This window comes from Cyprinus carpio, chromosome A15, assembly GCF_018340385.1.
Source record: "Cyprinus carpio isolate SPL01 chromosome A15, ASM1834038v1, whole genome shotgun sequence".
NCBI classification, from domain to species: Eukaryota; Metazoa; Chordata; class Actinopteri; order Cypriniformes; family Cyprinidae; genus Cyprinus; species Cyprinus carpio.
Genome location: NC_056586.1, coordinates 15,505,208 through 15,521,289, shown reverse-complemented (window position 1 = coordinate 15,521,289; position 16,082 = coordinate 15,505,208). Strand labels below are relative to the sequence as shown.

The 16,082-nt window shown below is 36.8% G+C and overlaps 1 protein-coding gene across 1 annotated transcript; it reads left to right on the top strand.

Moving 5' to 3' along the window:
• The first annotated feature begins 1,037 nt into the window (after positions 1–1,037).
• Positions 1,038–12,536, top strand: LOC109099455 (amyloid protein-binding protein 2). Its single transcript, XM_042771199.1, has 13 exons — positions 1,038–1,413; positions 4,367–4,455; positions 5,425–5,576; positions 5,658–5,781; positions 5,892–6,060; positions 6,141–6,230; positions 6,329–6,396; positions 6,490–6,595; positions 6,704–6,828; positions 7,639–7,724; positions 7,917–8,107; positions 8,305–8,470; positions 9,065–12,536. The coding sequence occupies exons 1-13, from the start codon at positions 1,276–1,278 to the stop codon at positions 9,325–9,327; spliced, it is 1,767 nt and encodes a 588-aa protein (XP_042627133.1). The 5' UTR covers positions 1,038–1,275; the 3' UTR covers positions 9,328–12,536.
• The last annotated feature ends 3,546 nt before the right edge of the window (positions 12,537–16,082 follow it).

The following is a 16,082-nucleotide window of genomic DNA, read 5'->3' as shown; positions in this document are numbered from 1 at the left end:
ATAATAGTCAGTAGGTGATGCCCACGAGCAAACTTCAATTTCTCCTCGGCATATGAGATAACAAACATCCACTCTTCATCAGTCAATTCTATTATATTCTATTCTTAAACATATTTATATTCATGCAAAATAATAATAAATATTATGACACTGTCTATTGACCCGTATGTTCCCGGACCTACAGTATGCTTACTACAACCGCGAAAACATTAAACAAGTAGGCCTACAATTTATCAGAAAACGATTTTTGTGACTTGCTTTTTGTATACTAGATAGTAGCAAAGACTTTTGATTGTAGGGAACTGTGTATAATCAAAGACTATTATATGGCATAGAATTACATTGGGTAAATTGTACAACTATACAATTGTGACTGCACAAGGGGTGTAGTTAATTTAGGTGGATAAACTGTGAAAATACATACATATGCCATAAAATTTGAAAGCATAACAGTCTATGAAACGTCAGTCAGTATAGTTTTGTGTGTGTGTGTGTGAACAAAAATGTTATTGCAACCATGTAACCAATCAATGAATGAAAATGCATATTTTTCAATCAAAGAGTTAGTGTGTGCTGATTGTGGTACTTGAATTTGCACGCGCTTCAATAATGAGGTCCAAATTTAAGGATTGCTATAAGCTAAAATGTTAAAAATGTGCCATTTTATTCTCTGTTTAACAGCATAAACTTACAACAGTGAAACAGGTCTTCCCTCAGGTAGATTTCATCTTGTCTTGCGTTGCTGGATGTTGGGTTCATGATCAACAGTACGGGACAAACCGCGTTCCGCATGGCTTTAATACGGAACGCTTCTTTGATGCCTTAAATACGGGACGTTTCCGTATTATACGAAACAGTTGGCAACCGTATGTGTATATCTGCTGATAGTGGTTAATTGTGTCCACCGCCTAAACATTTTGATTACTCCTGTGGGATTTCCAGCGTCCTCCCAGCGGCCGTTACTTTGCACTACAGTCGAATGCGCGTTCACTGAGTGCTAACGGGGCTCCAGCGCTACGTCATTGCCTGAAGCGTCATAAGGTGGGCGGGGCATCTCGATCGGGGATGAGCTTTAAACATAAGAGCATAACCTCAGGGTTGTGTTGTCTAGCATAACATTCCGTTTCGGTCTCATAAAGCGCTTCCAGTTGCGGGGGTGTATGAGGTGCATCAGAGTAAAGAGTTTTACCTCGATCAGGTAGCGAAGGAGGTGAAAGTAGGAGTGGAAGTGGGGTGGGGGGGCGGCTGTGGTTGGACTTAGTGAAAGAAAACAATATGGCCGCGGTGGAGCTGGAATGGATCCCCGAGACCCTGTACAACACCGCTATCTCAGCCGTGGTCGACAACTACGGCCGATCGCGACGGGACATCCGCTCTCTGCCTGAAAATATACAGTTTGATGTGTATTATAAGGTAAGAAGGAAAGCTAATGGGTTCAGTGCGGAACAAACGTCAAAAACATCTGACACATTTTCCTAGCAGCTCGGCTAAAACATAAACTGAAGCGACCTCTCAGTGGAGCTCTGGTTAGGAGAGACTCGAGCTACGAGACGATTTAACCGTTACGGTTTTCTGGTTTAAGAGTCCGTTCGTTGTCTGTGTGGCGGTTGGTGTGAATACTGGTTGAAGTGGACACTGTGTCCCAGTTATCTTAGCCTGTAGCTTATCTGATGCTGAATGAGAAGCACCTCTCTGGGTCGAGACCAGTTAACCAAATTAAACTGACACCTCACTTTTTACCCTGTCAGCCTCATGTATGTGTACGAGCTCGTCGTGCGAGTATTTAAACCATAACCGTGTTTCTAACGACTTCATAAGATAAGACAGCTGACACGATCTGTAAATCTGGTTTGAACTGCTGTGAAAAGTATTCATAAACACTGTACAGTATAAAAGACAGTTATTAGACAACACAATAATAGAGGCATTTTTAACACTTAAGTATTAAAAATACTTCTAAAGCATGTCTTAATCGTAGTTAATGATAATTTCAACATATAGGCGATTGATACATTATTAGAATCCAGTTGCATCTCTTTTTATTATTTAATGCACCTTGAGCTAACATAAACTGAAAATGAACAGTTGATTTTTTTAACAAATACTGAAACAAATGTATTGTTAGTTAGTGTTAGTTAATGTTTTAACTAGTGTTAACTAATGGGAACTTATGGTTAAGTGTTAACGTACCACACAAATTTATGAGTGGAACCGTACATTATTTATTTCATCTTGTAATAACCTTTATGTAATGTGAAGTATGTTAAAAACTATATCAAGTGTTGCATTGTTCATGTGGTTTGAGGCCACTTAGTGCACTTTCCTCCTTTATGTTTTTATTTTATTAGCCTTTTTGTACATTTAGTGTGGCAAATATGTGATTAGATTTTTTTTGTTGTTGTTGTTTTTTTTTTTTTAACAAAGGCCATCAGAATTTATTGTCCACAAATGACTAATGATTGAGGAATGATTTGAACTTTGTAAATGTTTTGCATTTCTGTATTACCAAAGAGGGGACTACATTTATTACTGTAGTATGTCAATGTAGTTGAAATGACTTAAGTCAATGTGCTCTAATGTTGTAAATTTTTTGAGTCACATTTTGGGGGTTAGTTCAAGTTAAATTTGAAATTATGTCATTAATGACTCACCCCCATGTCGTTCCAAACCCGTAAGACCTCCGTTCATCTTCGGAACACAGTTTAAGATATTTTAGATTTAAGGCCCGTTCACACCAAGAACGATAACTATAAAGATAACGATATTAGCGTCCACAACGGCGAACGATATCTTCTGTTTATTCTAAGCGCACGCTCGTCTGGCACTTTAAATTCTCGAGCTCGTTACAGCAGGATCGATTCTGATTGGCTGCCAATTTTTTATCGTTCATCAGCTGGAAAAAAAATCGTTTTGAAAGTGATTCCAACGATATCGTTTTTCTTTGTCTTTAGCGTTATAGTTGTGGTGTGGACTCTGCTGTTCTTTAATACTGAAAACGATTTTTAGAACTATATCTTTATCGTTATCTTTATAGTTATCGTCCTTGGTGTGAACGGGCCTTTAGTCCGAGAGCTTTCTGTCCCTCCATTGAAAATGTATGTACGGTATACTGTCCATGTCCAGAAAGGTAATAAAAACATCTTCAAAGTAGTCCATGTGACATCAGAGGGTCAGTTAGAATTTATTGAAGCATTGAAAATACATTTTGGTCCAAAAATAACAAAAATGACGACTTTATTCAGCATTGTCTAATCTCTTCGGGGTCTGTTGTGAGTGCGTTCACAACCCTGCAGTGACGCCGCTGACGTCCGACGCTGCTGACGTGTTTTCTGGTGCGCCCAATAACAAAGAAAATACGTCAGCGGTTTATGTTACAGGTTTGCAACGACATGAGGGTGAGTCATTAATGACATAATTTAAATTTTTGGGTGAACTAACCCTTTAACTGATGTAATTGTTCTTTCTTTGAGTAGTTTGGAGACAGTAGAATTCTTATCTTGTCTAACACATATTTCTTTTAAAAAATTCAATTCTACTTAGAATAGTGATTCTCAACCAAGGGCAATTCTGAGGGGGTGTAAAGATAACTTAAAATTATTTTAAGTAAGACAAAACAAGCATTAAAATCAAGTTATTTCTTATTTGACTTTCTTTCTTTCTTTATGACAAACTAATATTCCAAGTGTCTTGAAAATGCTGGATAAATGAGGTAGACTATTTTTGAAAGTGTGATTTCTAGATGTGGAAAAATCATGTAAATGAATAATCTTATTATTCCAATTTTATATAATATACTTTATACTAATAAACTTATTACTCTATGCTAATATACTTTATAAATATTCTTTTTATGGTTATGCCAAATTCTAAAATATTTTACCATGTAGAAATGTTAAAATCCTCCTTTTCCTTAACACAGTAAATCAAGAAGAGCTGGAAAAGTCATGGGGCCTTTGAATAATGTTGTGGACAATTTGGGGCCTTGGAGTAAAAAAGGCTGACAACCACTAAATTAGGATGATCGTAGTTTTTAGCTTCAAATATAACAGTAAGGGTTAAATTATTCTGTTGTGAAGATAATTTAACCATTTTATCTTTGCATTATGTTTTTCATTGCTTTTTTCCTTTTTTTGTATAATCAGGCTATTTGGTGTTGGATACCAGATGTGCAATAATCAAAAATAAAAAAATTTATTGGCACACATATTGGTCTTGCACAAACTCTTCCTGATCGTACATTCTGTTTTCATAATGGCTACTTTTCCTGGTTTTCTGGCTCTTGGCAATCCCCAAGGGAAGGCTTCGGTTGTCATTGTGTCACATGTACAATAGGGTCAGCAATCTCACATTTCTTCATGTGTTCCAGCTTTACCAGCAAGGCCGGCTCTGCCAGCTGGGAGGGGAGTTCTGTGAGCTGGAGGTCTTCGCTAAAGTCCTCAGGGCCTCTGACAAAAGGTATCTGACAACTGAGTTCACTTTTAAAGATAATATAGCTCGAAGCCATACCTTAATGATATATTTATGGCCACGCTGATGTTAAGTGAGTGTGTGTGTGTGTGTGTGTATTTTGGGCTGATGATTCAAATCTCACATGATGTATGGGGCAAGCCTTCATTGGCATCTTCACAAGACCTGGTTGTAGAGTAATTTATGTAGTGATAGACTTCATTCAAAAATGTCATTTTCGATAATTAGATACCACATCAAAAACTAATTTTATCATGCTTGTACTCATTTTTTAAACTGTTAAATGTTAATATATCTTAAATATGAATGAACCATTGTTTTCTGTGAATTTTGGGTATTATGTCAAATCATGTTTTTTTTTCATCATTTTTACATGCAATATAATCTCATTTTATGTCAATAAATCATATGTACGCTACCATTCAAAAGTCGTTGCTCAAGAAACATTTCTTATTATTATCAATGTTCAAAACAGTTGTGTCGCTTAATATTTTTGTAGAAACCATGGTACTTTTTTTCTCAGGATCCTTTAATTACTAAAGATTTAGAAAGAACAATACTTATTTGAAATATTATTTTTTTAACAAGTGTAAAAGACTTGACTGTCAATTTTGATCAATTTAATTCATCCTTGTTGAATAAAAGTATGAATTTCTTTCAAATAAAAGTCTTACTGACTGCTAACTTTTGGTAGTGTGTATATATGTAAATATATAAAGTGTATAGCATTTGGCATTATATCAGCTAAAACTCTTTTGGTCCACCAGTAGTAATATTACATAGTAATATTGCTGTTAGTAGTGTTATATAATATTAATATTATAAAGTTTGTCATTGCATAAAGTTAAAGAAACATCCTTATACCATCACCCCAAAAAAGCAACTAAAAATTATGCAATTAATTTCTATAATCATTAATACTTAGATGAAAGACTAGGTACATATTTTCTTCCGCAGGCATCTCCTACACCACTGCTTCCAGGCTCTGATGGACCACGGTGTGAAGGTCGCTTCAGTCCTGGCCAACTCCTTCAGCCGCCGATGTTCATACATCGCAGAGTCAGATGCGCACGTGAAAGAGAAAGCTATACAGTTTGGCTTTGTTTTAGGTATGGCTCCTGTGTCTCACATTTCTGCTCTTTTAGCTTAGAATAACAAGCTGTTGCAATAATACTTTTCTCGTGTATCAGGTGGCTTTTTATCAGATGCCGGTTGGTATGGAGATGCAGAGAAAGTCTTCCTGTCTTGTCTCCAGCTGTGCACATTACACGATGAGGTTCTTCACTGGTATCGTGCAGTAGAGTGCTGTGTGAGGTGACTGGATGGTTAACTTGAGTCACTTTTAGCTGGAAATGATCATTGTCAACATTGTGTAAGTGTTATTAATATCTTATTAATGTGTGATTGTGGATTTTGTTTGCCAGGTTACTTCATGTGCGTAATGGCAACTGCAAATACCATCTGGGAGAAGAAACTTTCAAACTGGCCCAGTCTTACATGGACAAACTAGCCAAACATGGCCATCAGGCTAATAAGGCTGCCCTGTATGGAGAACTGTGTGCCCTACTCTTTGCCAAAAGCCACTATGATGAGGTAAGTCCCTATGCAAGTATCCCAGAAGTCAGTTTGGAGAATGGCTGCTGTACAGCTTAATGTGTTCTAATGTGTTGCAGGCTTATAGGTGGTGTATAGAGGCTATGAAGGAGATCACCATTGGCTTACCAGTGAAAGTAGTAGTTGATGTTCTCAGACAAGCCTCTAAGGTCAGTGATTGTTAGATCTTTAAGTTTTTCTAAATCTATGTGAACTTCTGTTCCATTAGATAATGAATCTAAAAAATCTTCTCATTGATCCCCTGCAGGCTTGTGTTGTTAAGCGGGAGTTTCGGAAAGCTGAACAACTGATAAAACATGCAGTCTTTTTGGCACGGTAAGTACTTCTTTATAAAGCATGACTGGTGTTGAAATTTTGTACTGTCTGACACCAATGAAATGCCTATGTATTTCCACATTTTGTTTTCAGGGAACATTTTGGGCACAAGCACCCCAAATACTCAGATACACTACTAGATTATGGATTTTATCTCTTAAATGTGGATAATATCTGTCAATCAGTGGCCATTTACCAGGTTAGCCGAGAATTCCTTAAACTTTAGGTTCTTTGCAAGTATAAATAAAACATTTTCTCATTCTTTCAAAGACTAGGGGATTTACTTGTTGATGTGTTTTGCCTTCAGACTGCACTAGATATTCGGCAGTCAGTGTTTGGAGGAAAGAATATTCATGTTGCAACTGCACATGAGGACCTGGCGTATTCGTCCTACGTCCATCAGTACAGCTCTGGTAAATTCGACAACGCACTGTGAGTATCTCAATCCCACCCTGGGCGCATTAGTTACATGTTCAGAGAAAGAATTATTTAATAAAATTTTGAACAGTAATTGCATCTGTGTCAGGTGGTTAAATGGACAATACAAGTGTTGTTATCTGTTTTAATCATTCTGAAAGAATCCTTCACTGAATTAACTTGCAAAATCCATCAGAGCGCATTTTGCATTATTGGACCACAAGTCTTTCATTCATGTCTGTTTTGAAATGAAGCTAGAACTATTTTATGTGCCAGACAGATATCAGCAGTATCATTATTGACTGGTTGGTCATGTGACAATGAGTAATTAAAGTGTGTGTGTGGGTTTTTTTTTAAGTAATGAAATTTAAATTTTAATAAACAACATTAAGCTCTAAAACATCATCCAAAATACAAAAAAGTAACCAAAATAATCTTGGGTGGGAGTCCCCACTGCAAAAACAGAATTCATTAGGCAGCACTGAACAAAATAGCATTGTTGTTTTTATGAAAGAAGACAAACATTCCTCTTATTAGATCACTATGAAAATATGAATAAATTGGTCAAGCTGCCACATTGGTCTATTCATTCCAAGACAAAACCATATTTTGGTTGCAAGTAATACTATTAGAACTTTTATACCATTTTATTTGTCCCTCGTGTGTTAAGATGTCCATGAAACAGATGAACAGCAGTTGCCCTAACCTTTAACACAATAAAGTTTTTCTTGTAGAACTGGTTTTTGTTCTTTGTATTTTATTTTTTTCATGGAAGTGTTTATTGAATAACATGTACCAGTTTCATACTTTGAATTTTGCTTGTAGATTCCATGCAGAACGTGCCATAGACATCATAACTCACATTCTCCCTGAAGACCATCTGCTGCTGGCCTCGTCCAAGAGGGTGAAAGGTGAGACTAGCATGTTGAAAAGCTTTCATAATTTCCTTTATTCACAATGACAACTTTAAGATAGCCCTTGACAGCTCAAAGTAGGATTATCTTTTCACTCATCATTCAGTTTGTTTAGATTTCGTTTTTTTTTTTTTTTTTTTTTAATCATGTTACGTCAAGCTAATTTGTATATCCGAACTTCCATCACAGCCCTAATCCTGGAGGAGATTGCCATTGATTGCCATAACAAAGAAACCGAGGAACGTCTCCTGCAGGAGGCCCATGATCTGCACCTCTCCTCCCTGCAGTTGGCCAAAAAAGCTTTCGGAGAGTTCAATGTTCAGACAGCAAAACACTATGGGAACCTGGGCCGCCTCTACCAATCCATGCGCAAATTCAAGGTCCTTATTAATTCTTATTTAAACCTGTGAGAATGTACAGATGTTATAAGATAAGTAAATCATCACAAGTGGATCATTGTACAAGCTGTGTGTTTTTGTTTTCTCTTGTGAATTCAATCTAAACTCAACATAGAGTGCTTTTGAGGTTGTTGTTGGGCTGACTGACCTTTCCATCCATTGTGTGATTTGTAACGCAGGAGGCAGAGGAGATGCACATCAAGGCCATTCAGATCAAGGAGCAGCTGTTAGGACAGGAGGACTATGAGGTGGCTCTGTCAGTGGGACACTTGGCCTCGCTCTACAACTACGACATGAATCAGTACGACGACGCAGAGCGCCTGTACTTGCGTTCCATCGCTATTGGTGAGGGTTACTTTTATTGATAATGCATTTTGGGTGGGAGTGCATGAAATCAGTACTATTAGTTATTGACCTTTTTTCCGTCTTTTTAAAAAGTTAATATACATGTTGGACAAAATTGAATATTAAATTGTAATCCTCATTTCCATTGTTTTTACGTTTCATTTACCTTTGCTGTCATCTAATGCTTAAATAGTTGTTGTTTTTTTTTTTTTTTAAAAGATTAACAGTTTATTTTTTTTACATTTTTAATTCATTTATTGTTGTTAAAATTCTTTTATGCTTACGAAGGCTGCAAGATACATTAGAAACAGTAATATTGAGATATCTTATTACAATTTTAAAATAACTGTTTTCTATGTTAATATATTTTAAAATGTTTTTTTTTCCTGTGATGGCAAAGCTGAATTTTTATTCCAGTCTTCATTGTCACATGTTCCTTCAGAAATTATTCCAATATGCTGATTTAGTGCTCAGGAAACATTTCTAATTAATATTAATGGTGAAAACAGTAGTGCTGCTTAATATTTTTGTGTAAACTGTACTGTTTTGAGCTAAATACCTAAACATACACCATATGTCTATTGTTTCCTTCAGGCAAGAAACTGTTCGGGGAGGGGTACAGTGGACTGGAATATGACTACAGAGGCCTGATAAAACTGTACAATTCAGTTGGAAACTACGAGAAGGTCTTTGAGTACCACAATATTCTGTCCAACTGGAACCGTTTAAGGGACAGGCAGTTTGCAGTAGCCGATGCGCTGGAGGACGTCAACACAAGCCCCCAGGCCACAGAGCAGGTGGTGCAGTCTTTCCTGCTTTCCCAGAGCCACGGAGCCGGACGCCCCTGCTTGGGCTAACACCCGGGAAGCCCACCAGAAACATAGATGTGCACACCCACCCCCATTTCACACCCTCACATCCATTTATTCAAGTAGTCGGGGAGTGTGAGCTCCTCAAGGACTGTCAATTCACTTGTACCAGCAACTCCCCAAGCCCGCCTCCTTAAAATAGGAGGAAAACAATGACATCTGTGCGACCATGCTGAGACTCACGATGGATAAGCAACCATTCACTGAATTTGTTCACTCTCCTTTGAAGAACCCGACCATTTCTCTGACTTCAAGAGGAGTTGAATAAAAAAAACAAAGCAGTCCGACAAAGACGGAAAACTTCCACACCATCTATTCTTTTGTTTATTTTTTGTATTTGAAGGAGAGTCACTCCACACTACAGGAATACTTTGTTTAACACCACATTGTCTATTTGTGGAGGAAACTGCTTAACGCAGCTCCCACAGAACAAGATTCGACAGGAAAAGGCCTGAGTGAAGGAACATCCATAGACGTCCGTGCCCCCATTTACACAAGGATTAGAGCTTGACTTCATGAAATGCAAAGCTTTGCATTTGAGGATTACCTGTGTGCTCTCTGGAAAATGAGACCAGCCATCTTACATTATGGACCATTATGTTTATTTTTGCTTCTTTTTTTAATGAATAATTCATGTCGCGTGTGGAATTTACAGACCAGTGGGTTTACTATTGCTCTAGATACCGTGTTTTAAGTTCTCTTCTGGTTTTGTATTCCCTTAGTACTGACCTAGCTTATTTTAAACTGCCAATAATTTATATGCAAGGTATGCTACAACTTGTAGGTGTAATGTTGCAAACGGATGAGCCAAAATGACTTCTGTTCATAATAATCATAATAAGTGTGCGACCACAGCTAATTGACATTATATGAACTAAACGGAGTTGGAGGATGAGTTCACAAAGCTGGCTTTCTGTCATAGCGGAGCCTTATTCATGCACACACACAATATAAGCTGTAGCAGTGATAGTTACAGGACCAGGTTTCCCATTGTTGTTTTCCTTTCAGAGCTCGGCCACGGGTGGCGTAGATTAACACCCCTGGCCCACTGCCAGCTGACTGGACACACAGAAAAAAGGGCTGAGCGCAGCACCTGTCATTGTGAAGAGGCTTCCCTACTGGGGAACCTGCGCTATAGTGCACAGGGTTGTGAATCCACGCACGATTGTGTAGTAGCAGTGCAATATTTGCTAAACGCACCTGTACCACTCCGAAACCATTCAGTCTGACTCATTTCACTGCCGCTCCTCTCTCGAATATATCCAAAAGCCACAGAGAATCGCAACCAGGTTGACAACATTTCAAGAAGTTGAAGGAGGACCGTTCAGATTAAATTGGCATCCTTTTGTCACACCTTCATGAAGAACTCATTCTTTTTTGCTGAAACAAAGCCTTGCTGCAGGCTAGTCATGTAGAATGTGCTTTTAGTGTCTCGCCACATTTGAGCCCCCAGCCGGCAGCACCGGGACCCCAGATCGAGCTGAAGTCCCAGCCTTAGTCTTAAAGGACTCCCAGCTGGCGGGGATCTGCTTTGTCAGCTTTTTTTGAGTAGCTCGTAGAACGAAACCTCCACCTGCAGTTTTCAAACACCTTTAGTCCCGTAAACCGAGCAAGAGATTACTAGGACAGTTATTTACCCCATTTTCACTCCTTAAAAATCCCTTTATTGTTACGTTTGAAGTTGGTCTTAAAAGGAGAGTCCACCCCAAAATTAAAATTCTGATGTAATTTGCTCCCTCCTCATATCATTCCAAACCTGCAGGCATTTCTTTCTTCTGTGGGACATAAAGAAGATATTTTGAAGAATGTTGGTAACCAAACAGTTTGGATTTCTGTTGACAAAAAAATACAATGGAAGTCAATGGGAACTGAAAATATCTTCTTCAAAGTATTTTCTTTCATGTTTCACAGAAGAACGAAAGTCATTCAAGTTTTGGAAAAACGTGAGTGCGAGTAAATGATAATGGAATATTCATTTTCTGGTGGATTATTCCTTTAATGCTGTATTTGAGGCAGCAAGTGAAGGACAGGTTTTTGCTTTGGTTAGAGAGAGAGAAGGAATATTGTAACAAATAAACTGTGATCTTTCACACTTTGTAAGTGCATTTCAATTGAATACGTGTTGTGAATGGACTGATGGAATTAGTGGAGTTCTTGTATCGGATGATGAGTTTAGGAAAATGAACATCAAATGTAAAAAAAAAAATGCACATGGGAAACAAGCTTGGTGGATGCTGAATGAATTTAAAACGTAGCTCTGATTGCTTCCTTCTGAATGTCGATTCAAGGGCTTACTTGTCAACCTCAAGTGGTATATCACTGGTTATAAAGATGGTTGATCACTGTTGATCAAATCAAAACTCGATCTGAATAGGCCACAGTTCCCCAAAAATCAAAGGTGCTTCTGGGTCAAACATTCTCTTTGTTTGCATGTTTAAGTAAATGTATATAGATGTAGATGCATAGCTACAAGTGGTTATTGTCCCAGTGAGCTCCATAGTGACAGAAAAAACTGAGCAGTTAATAAACATCCCATGAAATAAGAGAAAGAATGAACTTTGCGACTCTGAAGTGTTAAACTGATCACAGAAATTAATAAACTGCATCCTCTGACAATAAAAGCAATCCTGTCACTACAACTTTTCTGCCCTCAGAGAGTTGGAGAATGTAATTAAGGGTTGATAACCGATATACAGTGGGGCCTTTTAGATGCTAATTATCTTTATGAAGTCCTCAGACATGCTGCCACGTGTAGATTGTGATTTGGCCAAAGTGCTGTTTCAGATGGATGATGGCGATCCTTGAAGTTACAACTTATAAGTGGACGTGATCTCTTGTGATTTTCTTTTAATGTCTATAGTCATTGGAGACACTTTAGATCAAATCCAATGACAAAGAAGAGGACAATTGTGTTATTTAACATTGATACTGACTGTTACCCTGGAAGTGTCAGTAACCTGTGCCACAGCGAGCCTCTGCTTGGATACTCTTCAGTCATTGGCTTCATGTAACTCACCCTCAGTAGAGTCTGCTGTACATTGTACATCTGTAACCACCAAATCATTATTAAACTCGTTTGTATCCAGCATTGTGAAAATCTGTAACTATTTCTAACACACAAAAAAACAATATAGAGCTCTCTAATAGACTACAATGAGCAATATTGCTTCTGAAGTATTAAAGTTGCTTTATTTTTTGCCTTTACATGATTATTCTCCACCTGTTCCTGAAGTCGTTGTGATATGTTTAGAGTCCATGACTTGAATGAATGCGACGGGATCATACAAAAACCACTCTTTTGGGTGGATTTTTGGTGAACAAAAAAATGAGAATAAAAGACTGTACTCAGCACATGTACGTCTGGAAGAGATTTACTGTATCTGTCCTTGAACATGGCTAGTTTTTATGAGAACTATTATTAATATAATCAATTATACACTACTGTTCAATTTTTTAAGTAATACTTTTATTCAGCAAGGATGCATTAAATTGACAGTAAAGACATTTATAATCTTACAAAAGAATTATATTTCAAATAAATGCTCTTGTTCATAATATAAAATGGCAAACCTTTTATTGATTATTTTTACACGTATGCATTTGCCAGATGAATACATTGCATTCAAGGCACATTTGATCAGTTCATGCATTTCCTGAGAATCAGACTCATGACCTTGCTATTACTAGTGCCATGTGTTACTGTTTGAACTGCAGAAACAATAAAGTCCCAAACAATAACATACAATATAATATCATACATGAAGTGCAATTTTTGCATCAAGAAAATCTCAAAAACAATGTAAGCTTTTATATATATATATATATATATATATATATATATATATATATATATATATATATATATATATATATATATATATTAAATAAGCAAAAAAAAAACGTTTTTTTTTTTTAGATGCTTCTTAGACCAGAAGCATCATAAAATACAAATTTCACGCTTAAACCCTTACAACATCCTAAATGACCCTTTAGAGATCCCTAGATCTTCTTTTCTTTCTCATCCTGATCAACTAAGAATCTCAAATGGGTTATGATGCACCACATCTGCAAAATGACATGATAAATGCCTTTATTATGACAGTAATAATGCTGGGTAAACATACTCCTCACCTCAACTGCAACGCCCAGCAAACATCCTGCTGCCAGCACCAGAATCTGTAGCCAGTTTTGGGCATAGAGAGTCTGCAACAGCACAGCCACACAGGTCAAACAATAGAGCCCTGCTATTGTCAGAATGCCTAAAGGAGTCTTAAAGCCTGCATGAAGAATAACAGCATTCATCAGGGATTTTCACAATTAAAAGAGTTAACTCTGGGTCATTCTAAACCCCAGGTAAATGGAATCTTGGGTAATATAGCTTCACGTTTCACATATAAAATTTTTCCTGAGAGAACTTTTTGGTCTATAAAAGTAAAAATCAAACAGTCTCTTCTACACCAATGTGTTTTCAGTCACCATTTCTACTGTTTTTTACTGTTCATAAACAGTGTTTCCCACTGTACAAGTTTGGCACCGCAATTCGGGTTATGCAGGGTTTCATCACCCCAGGTAAAAATCGGTGCAAAGTGGGGTTTAGAATGTTAAGTTCAATGTGAAAAGCCGTACTTCTGTGTTTTTAAACATTTAAAAAGAATGGTTTAAACAATTTAAAAAGAAAAAAAATCTTGTCATACCTTTTGCCATCACTGCTCGCACCCAACCCGGGCTCTCTGTGAAAGAGTTCTTGGCATTATGGTTGCACATAAATACACACCACTCCACTGAAGTCATTCAAACTAATATAAACATGTTTGGGACAAACCTCTACTGACTGAACTTACATCATAAAGCATGTTCCAGAGCATGCCGTGTCCTAGGTTATCGATGACCACATTCAGCCACGCTCCCAACCTGGAGGTCTGCTGCAGGCGACGTGCCGCCCAGCCATCCACTCCTGGCACAAAGACAAAATACTAAATCAATAAATGTAAATATGAAAATTCTTGAAATATACTTTAATAAGTGAACAAGTAAAAAAAATTGTTTACCAAGGTTGTGTCCTGCAGTGACATACATTTGTCAAAGCTCAGCAAGGCACAGGAAGAATATGATACCATAGAAGAACTCTTCTGAACTATTTTGGGTTCCTCAAAGAACCTTAAACAGTTCTTACAGTTCTGAACCACTAAGAGTCTATGTATTTACAATTTCATGTATTTACCATCCAATATAATAGATAACACATTCAAGGGAACAAAACTCGTCACCATACAGAATCCAGGCAATGAGAACAAGAAGAATGCGTATATAAACTATAAAAAGAAACATTTTGCATTACAAATAATACCATAATTAGAGTACATTTACTGATTATATATAGGCTATGTCATAAATGTAGTTTGAGTTATCCAATATTTTTGATTATTTAAAACGAATTCTGCTGCTGCAACAGATACACAGATGGCACGTAATAATTACTCTGTCTCATCGATTACATTGAGTACATAGAAAAAGACATGAAATCCCATATCACAGGTGCTCCTCTCTGCTGTAACCGTCTTCTGTGTCGTAAACAACACGTATCTTATTTAAATGCCTTCGTATGCACAATATCACCTAAACAAAGTCATTATGATCATAAACATTTATATCACTGTGAAAAAGTCCAACTTTATGCAACCGGCTTTATGACAAGTTTTATAAGCGCCATTCGTTTTGGAATAGACACTAGTGCCATAGGAGGGCGCTAAAAGATAAGAGTTTGAAAAAAAAATCGGTGAGGCTTAATTAAGATTAATGAAAGGTTTGCGCCGAATACGTACGTGTACAGAAGGGTCAATTTGCATTAATTACTTATCAGAACTGATTTTGTGTAGATCATACATTCCTTAAAAATAAGAGACAAAACCCGTGTTGTTATTGATAGGCTACCTATACTTTTTTAATAATTACAATAAAGGTGAAATAAATAAAAATGTATATATATTAGATTAGAAATGTTGCCTTGGAAACTATCTGAAATTAAATTAGCTGAAGTACTAAAATTACTAAAACTGAAATAATAATAATAAAAAACATAATAAAAACGAAAAACTGACAAAAGCACATAACATTAGCCTTTAATGAAAACGGAAAATACAGGAAATATATTCAACATTAATAAATACTATAATAGTATAGTAAAAATGAATAGTAAATGAATAGTAAATAATACTACAGTAACGTTATGATTTTTTTTTTTATTCTAGTGCAAATAATACATTATAATTTTAATGACTCAAACATGTAAAAACTACTAAACAGAACATTTGAATGATATTTTTCGTGGGTGATAAAATTAATAAGCAGAAATCATTTAACAATCAAAATAATAATAAAAAAACTATTAAGTGTCCACCAGGAAAAGCTGTTTATTTGTTTATGAAAGTAATTATTTCATTATTAACCATTTTATCCCCATATTATATAGCTACAGTGTGTTTGCAAAGTAAATAAATGGCGTTGTTGCCCTGATGCAACACGGTGTAAATTGATTAAACTGCCTCCTCACAACCACGCTAATATAAGGAAATATAATAGCAACCACGGAAATTAAAGTCGACGGCAAGACCGTAGATTTGTCTATGGGCACGACAGCCAAGCTCTGGGTGAAAACCAACGCGTCGGTGCTGCGTTTTACGCGAAACTGACGCTCATACGCCCCCGTGTTCTGATTGGACAAAACTCACGTGATCAAGTATGGA

What these genes read in the sequence shown, in the direction of transcription:
- LOC109099455 (XM_042771199.1), top strand. Translation starts at nt 1,276, where the DNA reads ATGGCCGCGGTGGAGCTGGAATGGATCCCCGAGACCCTGTACAACACC. An exon ending in CTCGTCCAAGAGGGTGAAAG is followed by an intron (nt 7,725 to 7,916) that starts GTGAGACTAGCA and finishes CTTCCATCACAG; the next exon opens with CCCTAATCCTGGAGGAGATT. An exon ending in CTTGCGTTCCATCGCTATTG is followed by an intron (nt 8,471 to 9,064) that starts GTGAGGGTTACT and finishes TGTTTCCTTCAG; the next exon opens with GCAAGAAACTGTTCGGGGAG.